The sequence below is a fragment of the Octodon degus genome, unplaced genomic scaffold (genome assembly GCF_000260255.1).
Source record: "Octodon degus isolate 3935 unplaced genomic scaffold, OctDeg1.0 scaffold00046, whole genome shotgun sequence".
NCBI lineage: Eukaryota > Metazoa > Chordata > Mammalia > Rodentia > Octodontidae > Octodon > Octodon degus.
The window spans coordinates 9,901,542-9,910,110 of record NW_004524622.1 but is presented as its reverse complement, the minus strand read 5'-3'; the positions used below and the strand labels follow the sequence as shown (position 1 = coordinate 9,910,110).

The window sequence follows — 8,569 nt, the reverse complement described above, 5'->3', positions numbered from 1 at the left end:
GCCGCCGCCGCCGCCTCGCGCTCCCGTCGACCGGCTCGACATGAGTGAGGCGGGCCGGGATCCCTCGCCCGCCGCGCCGCTGGCGGTGGCGGCGGCCGCCCCTGAAGAGAAGAAAGCGAAGGAGCCGGAGCGCGAGAAGCTGCCGCCCCTCGGGTCCGCGGGCGCCGGCGCGACGGCGGTAAGCACGGCGGCGCGGGCGCCCCGACGGCGGGCTCAGGAGGGAGCTGGGGTTGGGCGCCCAAGGCCGCGTCTGCCGCGGGGACCCGGGCTGCCCCGCCGGCGAGGCACCCCAACTCCAGGCTCGGGCGAACGAACGGTAGCGTGGTGTTTCGTGGACGGCCAGAGCGCGTGGCCGAGCTGCGCCTTCCCAGCGCGGAAACTCCGGCGTGGCCGGTTCCGCCGGACGCCTTTGGTTTTTTGATCCCTTTCTGGTTAGGGATGACCCACAGCTCGGAGTCCGCGTCATCTGTTGCATGAGCACCGGTGTCAGGCGAGCGGGACCGGATTTTCCGCGGAGCCTACTTGGAGGCACGGGGATTTCGCTCCTTTTCTTTCCCTTCCCCGGTCCGGATTGAATAGGCTCCGCGGCTCATTTCCACTTCGCTGTGACCTTTCCGTTGTTGTGATGGCGGTGGGAGGTAGACGCGTACGTGATGGCTTTTCATGGGTCTCGGGAGGGAGGGTTTCGAACCTTTTATTTAAACTCAAGTTATCCCAGCTTGACAGGGAGGATTTCCCGGCTGGGTATGCGGAAGGGTTATTTGCAGCTTGCTGTCAGCCTTCAGACTGCATCCTGCCAGATGATGTCATGAGACAGCCCCTATTTGTACCGGTGATTGTGGCTCTGGTTGCTTTTAATACAGAATTAACCTCTGATTGTGAAATAGGTGTTTGACATAATATTGAAATTCTTTTTGAAATTTTGCTCCAATATATTTAAAGATTATAACTTGTCGTGTAGCTGTGCATAACAAAATAGTAAAAGTTCAGTGAACATTATACTTCTTTTATTCCTACTTGTAATTACTTTCTTAAAACCTTCTTAAATGACTAAGAATTTACTAAAATAGCTCACTCTCTAAAGTATTAGAATTGGAATAATGTCTCATTTGGTAGGTTTTTCAAGAATATCTACAAGGTGTGTAACTAGAAATTGTGAAAGCAATCTCTTTATGATAAATAGTATTTCTCAGGTGGTAGTTTAAAACTATAAATGTGTACGCTTATAGAGACAATTGTATGAATGAATTTAGTTTCTGAAGCAAACACCTCGGAAACCTATTTATCTCAGTATAGCTGAAATTGAAGATTTCAAATACAGTTTTGCAGAACTTGATGCAGTGTGGATGTGGGTCTAATATTTGTTATCTGAAATCCATAGGGCTTTGGAATTTCAAGATTAGAAATTTTTCAGAATGTAATTCAGTACCTATATTATATATAATACCCACAGTGAGGCCTAGGGCAGTTACCTATATAATAAAGCTTGTTAAAAACTGCAGAAAAATGTATATGTATGCACACTACATAAATTCAGACTGTTAGTATGCTTCTATCAGTTTAGGTCAGTTTTGTGTTTTCATGAAGTGAATCAAGAAAACATTTGTTTTAAAAATTTATATTAAAAAAGGAATGTATAGGACTTTGAAACTGTAAATAAATTATATATTGTATTAGTGGTTGAAAATAACAGACAAACGTTTTAAAAAATCATGAATTAAACTCCCCCACTCCAACCGGGGATTGAACTCAGGCCCTTGTGCTTGCCAGGGAAGTACTTATTCTACTGAGCCATCTCCCCAGCCCCTATGAATCAAACTTTGAAAAGACAAGTTGGAATAGAAAAGGATAAAGATGAATAGAAAAAATGAGGTTCTAATCTTTGGTACCTTATAAGGTCTTTCAGCATTGGCACCATTTTTTAAAAAATGATAGTTTAAAGAAAGCAAAATTTATGTGTATTTCTCAAAGAGATTTAGCAGAGCTGGAGTTTAGCTATAGCAGTGAAAAAGCAAGTCAAAAAAATATGTTTTTGCTTCCTCCAAAGGCAAGAAAGCCAGAAAAACTGGGATGATGGTTAAATTTATAAGTGGATGGGGGAGGTCTTGGCATGTGTGTGTAGTGTGTGTGTGCGTGTGTGTGTGTGTGTGTGTGTGTGTGTGTGTGTTGGAGCAAGTATAAGGAAACACAGATTGTGGCCTGTTCCATTGTTCTTCTGCCTTCTCTTGGGTGAAAGAGCTCCTCAGGGCTTAAGCACCTAATTGCCATCAGTAACTTTCTCTTTGAGCCATATAAGTAATTCTTCATTTTTGCCTGGTTAACAGCTCTATATCTCTTAAGTTGACTTCATTTAGGTAGTCCTACAATAGTAGCTTTTCCCCAAAAATTTCATTGTGTCGCATTAGTTAGACTATGGAAGCAATTCAGAGTGACAATTAAAGTTGAAGGGTTTTATGCTGTCTTGTGAAGGCTTAAGGTAAAATGCAAGGGTGAGAGAGAGAATGCTGGAAAGGGCAACCCTGAAGTGATGGAGCCTAAAGCCACATTCCTGTGAAGTCTGTTCTAATCTGAAACTCCTAACACAATAGTCTACATTTGACTGACCTCAGTTACTTCGGTCCTTTTTATTAAAGTCTTGACTCTCCCATCTCACCATAATACACCAATTTTCATCTTGTGAACCGCAGTGTAATCACCTGGGAAACCTTCTAAGCCATCAGTATCCAAGCACAAATGCAGATTCTTTACAAAATTTCTGGAAATGGAGCTTGGGTATCTTTTTTTTTTTTTTAATTCCTTGATATAGCTAAGCTTGAAAATTGATGCTGTATGTACTGAATTAGAAGCTTCAAGGGCAAAGCAGAGGAATCTTAAAAAAAAAAAAAAATCAGTTGCCAGTTCCCTTGCCTAGTCTGCTTAGTTCAAACAGAATAATTTGAAAAGGATTGGTGATAGGCATGGATTAAATGAATGAAGATGTGATGGTTTAAGTGATTCTAGTTAAAGATGTTCAATCAACTCAAAGTAAACCCTCAGAGGACTATTAGTATTTGAAATTTGGCCTTGCTGTGGTGGAGAGGTGTAAGTCCATCTAATCAAAGAGAATAAAGAATTGAGGGTTGACAGTGTAGCTCAGTGGTGCCTATCCTGCATAAGACCCCAGATCTATTCTTGTCCTGGGATGGGAGGTGAAGTGGGGGTAGGCTGTTAAAATAGTTATGGATGGTAAAGGGAAGGTGATGGAAATATTAAATTTACTGAAGCTGACAGATTGGAGGGAGGCGAAGGATACAGTATTATGCATTCATTGTTCATGTAATACAGAAGTTTAAATAGGTGGTAAATTGATAAGGAGCAAACGCACAAAGGAAGGGCAGAAATAAGTGTCAAGTGGGGTCAAATTTGACTGTTTTATTCAACTTTTTATTGGGAGGACAAACAGGAAGATTCTCCTGGCATATGGTACCAAGGAATGAACTGGGTTTAAGAAAGCTAGATTTTAGTTAGGTCAGGGAGGTAAAGGGAAAAGGAAGAAATGTTTAGAAATGTCTGTGATGTCTTCACGCGTGCACTCTGTGTGTTAAGGCTGAACCATCGCTTTGCGCACACGCACTGAACTACAGGGCTAGTTCAGAATTAAAGATAAGTTTGTTCACAAACTGAAGGTCAGGAAACGTGTCAGAGGAGATGAAAGTGAGAAAAGCTTGAAAGAAACCATATATATGTGGAGGGGATTTGGTGAAAAGTCTGTAATAAGATTTAGAAGTTTGCATGTTTTGTATCAGTTCTGTATAAATGGGGTTGATGAAGCTCCTGGACCAAAATGTAGCTACATTAGACAGCTGCAGAAAATGGGAACTTCAAGGGCTTGGGGAGCCCCTGCTGTAGTGTAGCATGCAGGGCTGGTGCATGAAAAACAAAGTAATATGTAGAAGCCACAGTGAGTTATAAAGGCAGTTTGCACCACAGCAGATCAGAGAAAGGAGATCATTGTGTGCAGAGCTAAGAATAAAAGCCTTGAACTAAAAAAGAGGCAATTATTTAAGCTGGCTGGCCATTGAAAGGTGATAGGATCTGGATAGGCACAAGAAAGTGGGCAAAGTAACCCAATGGGAAAAATAACAGGAGAAAGCCTTGAAGGGAAAAACTAGGAACAATAAAGCAAGTCAAGTGGAAGCATGCTGGGAATTGGTGGGAGGTAAATAGGATTGCATGGAGGCAGACAAGTTCAGATGTTTTTTCTCCTCCGGTTAATGGAAGCCATTCCTCTTGAATAGAGGAATGACAATGAATTTGGTGGTGGTGGTGTATAGTTAGTGTAGTTAAGCTGGAGGGTCAAAGAGGAGGAAAATAAAGGAATGAGCTTTGTACTTCATGCCTGAAGTGATGAATACATCTACTAGAGTGGTAGACATGGGATAAAATGTAACACATAGAAGAATCCACAGTATAGCCCCTACAAGATAATAGGAATGAACGGGAAGGAAGGGTGGTTTTTGTTTTTTCTTTTTTTGACTCACAGGTATCTTACAAGAAAATATATAAGAGCGCAGTGTAACCAGTAGCATTTCGTGTGTGTGTGTGTGTGTGTGTGTGTGTGTTTACATAAACCCAGCTGGATATTTTGAACAATCTCATATGTGTTTACATAAACCCAGCTGGATATTTTGAACAATCTTATATATGGAAAATCTTGGGCCTTTTGTTCATTATGTTCTAAATAATAGGTGAGATGGGAAGAAAATGAAAATTGTGATGATAAATGTATAAGTAGTTCAGTAAGCTACAAATATTTCAAAAACTTATGTGTAAAGCGTTAGCTGTTGCGTATCTACCCTCTAACAGTTTCCATGAATTAGCTAATGCAACTAACAATCACACAATCATTCTGTGAGTAAGTTAATATTCCTATTTCACAGAAAAAGAGTTGGAGAGTCAGATTATGTATACCTTGCCAAAGGGTAAAATGACTAGTAAGGGATAAAGGTTGGTTTGTAACTGAGATTACAGTTGGTTTCTGACTCAAAAACCCATGCTCTTTCCCATTTTGAACTCTTTGTGGTCTTAAGTGTGTGGCCATGTGGTGCAAAGAACCTCTACCTAAAGCAGTAGTTACAGTTTGAGAAAGGATGTGGTCAGGTAAATTTGTTCGAACTTTTTATTACCAGAGGTAGAACTGTTATGAGAGAGAATAATATCTTCTAGGATAGCTAATCATTTTGACTTTAATATCATGATGTAAGTACATAATTAAGTTCCATGTAAAATAAAATATGATAAAGCATATGGAAATCTGAATTAAAGAGATGAAAAAGAAGACTCTGACTCTATACATACCCTGGACATCTCTGATTTTGTGTGCGTTATCGTGTCTGTGACCTTTCTTTCTTTCTTTCTTCCTTCCTTCCTTCATTCCTTCTTCCCTTCTTCCCTTCCTTCCTTCCTTCCTTCCCAACCTCCCTCCCTCCCTTCTTTTTTTTTTTTTTTTTTTTTTTTTTTTGCGGAACTGGGGATTGAACCCAGGCCCTTGCGCTTGCCAGGAAAGCACTTATTCTACTGAGCCATCACCCTGGCCCCTCTCCCTTCTTTTTTTAAGCTAAAGAGTCATAGTATAACTAGTAACCTGCTTATTCCTCCAGTCATAATTAATCCAGGATGTTAGGACACAAATAACTTGTTAATTTGACTATTTAATTGGAAAAAAGTGTCATTATAAACTGTGAACCAGAGACCCTTCCACAGTGTCAAATATGCTGGTTCATCTAAATATGGGGAGAATAATGATAGAGCCTTATTCATAGGGTAGATAAGAATTGTAACAATTAATACACATAAAACATTTGGGAAAAAATGTTGTACAAAATAAGCACTCGAATGTTAGATAATTATTTACAAGGCAATATCTATAGCTAAAAACCTGTTTATGAGATTTTCCATTTATACTTTTCTATGTCAAACTTCAGGCTCTGTTAATTTTCCTTTATCATTACATCATGTTTACCCCTCTCCCCCTCACACACAGAATTAAGGGATGGCATGTGCTCTCTGAACTCTTTAGAGCTGGACTATTTATGGTTTCACATGAATTTCTTTCTGAAAAGGAAGAAAATAGCTTTCAAGAGGTTATAGGTTACTATTATCAGAGTAACAACTTCTTTTGGCATTGGATTTAAAAATCAACTTGCTTAGGGCTGGCCAAATAGCTCAGCAGATTAAAGCACCTACAAGCAGACACAGGGGTCTGGGATTCGATCCCTAGACCTGCCTTGCCGGCCCCACCCTCAGGGCGCACTGAGACACTATTGAGACTGAGCATGGTGGCTCGACCTTGTAATCCCAGCACTTGGGAGGCTGTAAACTGGAGAATCACTATGAGTCCTATTTAGTAGTGAGATCCTCAATACCCTGTAGACCCTTCTCGAAAAAATTAAACAAAAAATCAACTTGCTCATTTTTGGAGCTGAGAAGAGAAAGATCAACAGTGGATGAATGAGGTGAGTGGTGAGAAAACTCTGGAAAGGTTTGATTTCCTTGTTTTTTCTTTTTCCCACCAAGTATGTGGTTGACTTGAGTGAAGGATCTCTTCTTATATGGTAAAATGTTATATAGATGAGCCTTACATGAACAACTAGTTTTTTAAATTGATATTTATAACTTGGAGGATATCTGTGTGACAGTTAAAAATATTGTGGAATGAGTGTAATCAAGTGAATATACCTTTAAAACCTTGGAAATTTTACTAATTCAGCCAAGTTGAAAATTCAAAGTCTGAGTCTAGTTTTGAAAGATATATTTCAAATTTACTTGATTTGACTCAGATGATTTTTATTAAAGAACAGCAAGACCTAATGGGTTGTGGAATTATGACTGCATTAAAACACATTCTAAGAGTATTGTTTTAACAAGCATAATCTTTTGAAGCAGATACAACATTTTCTGTGTTGTAAAGTAAATGAGGGGCCAGCTTGATAGCTCAGCAGACTAAAGCACCTGCTTAGGCAGAGCACAGCGGCCAGGGTTCAATCCTGGGTGTCCATGCTGGCCCCACCCCGGGGGTGCACTGAGATGGTGATGGAGACAGGATGTGATGGCGTGTGCCTGTAATCCCAGCGCTTGGGAGGCTGAAAATAGGACAATCACTACGAGTCCAATCTACATGGTGAGACCCTTATAGACCCTGTCCTAAATACAGAAAGGAGGAAAAAAAAAAGTAAATGAATAAAATTTTTGATACCACCATGCCTTTCTGATGGTTAAAAAACAAAACAAAAACAAAACCACCTAAAATTTCCAAGCTTCAGGCCTAATATCCATAGACTCACGTGCCAGCTATCTCTCCCATCAGTTTCATTGTGACCTTTTTTGGTGACAGTTTTACTTCAAATTCCACATCCTTATTTCCTTCCTCTAAAAGATACAGCCTATATCAAGTAAAGCAATTTCAGGTAGGCAGGTGTTATTTAGTTTGGGAGGGAAGTTTACACTTGAAAGTTGCAGACTTTTCACATCCTGATAGAAGGATGTGAATTTAGCACATCTGATTTTATGACCCAGCATCCTAATAGGAAACTGTTGGGGGGGAAAAAAACCCAAAAAAGAAAATCTTCACTTGGTAACAGAACTTAAAATAGTCCCTTTTGTGGATTCTACATATAGTTAAAGTCTAACATCTTAAAGAGCCCCAATTTGTAATTTAGATACTTATTTAAAATACGGCAAAGCAAAGTATCATAATTATTTTTAAATTTTCACTTAAAACATATCGGTTTACATTTGCTCACCTGGCTTCTGACATAATTTGGTGGAATATGTCAGGAAGCTACTCAGTCTTTGGCGAAGTAACTTTTGTATCTGTCGTAGCTAGTCTTTGGGTTCATTGAAATGGACACAAAAGTTCAGCGGTCTGTGCTAGTGAGGCACTATTTTAGTGTTTTGTGATGGAGTAACACCAGCATTATTCCTTTATCAAGTAGTAGATTATAAACAAAAATGTTTGTTTCCTAAGGCAGCTTTGGAGGATAGAGCAAGCCAAAAGTAAATTTTATTTCAATTTTGAATATAACTTAATATTTGCACTTAGTATTCAAAACTTAGTATTCATATAAAAGTGCTTATAGAAAATCATGAATATTATTCTTACTGGCATCTGATAGAAAAAATAAAGAAATTGGAAAGTCAACTCATTTCTTTCTAATGTGGAATAAGATGCTATTTAATTTTGTTTTTCTATAGCTAATATTTTTTATGTATATGCTTTAATGATTTTTTTTCTTTACAATAAGTTTTGGACAATTTCATTTTTGTGTATCTTGGTATGATTTTATTTAAATTTCTTGTGCAAAAGGTTCATTTTTCTTGGAATTGCAGTATTATATATGGAACTAAATTCAGAAATTTTAACTCTTTAAATATTTATTGCCTACTCCTTTCTACTTTGAGAATTGTAGTTATATGAATATAAGTTTCTTGGTTTTGACACAGTGAACTATTATGACTGATCTGTAAATTCTTTCATTTTTACTTTGGACAATTTTTATTGTTATATTCCTTTATGTTTGTAAATAATTTA

The 8,569-nt window shown here is 38.9% G+C and overlaps 1 protein-coding gene across 3 annotated transcripts in view; it reads left to right on the top strand.

Moving 5' to 3' along the window:
- The first annotated feature begins 6 nt into the window (after positions 1-6).
- Positions 7-8,569, top strand: part of Hectd2 (HECT domain E3 ubiquitin protein ligase 2) — a 68,099-nt gene continuing 59,536 nt past the window's right edge. For all 3 annotated transcript variants that reach the window (XR_002821306.1, XM_004632064.2, XM_023716208.1), the window contains exon 1: positions 7-178. Coding sequence is in view for 2 of the 3 variants with exons in the window: in XM_004632064.2 (XP_004632121.1) it covers positions 41-178 (138 nt within the window). In the remaining variant the exon portion in view is untranslated. The remainder of the gene's footprint in view (positions 179-8,569) is intronic.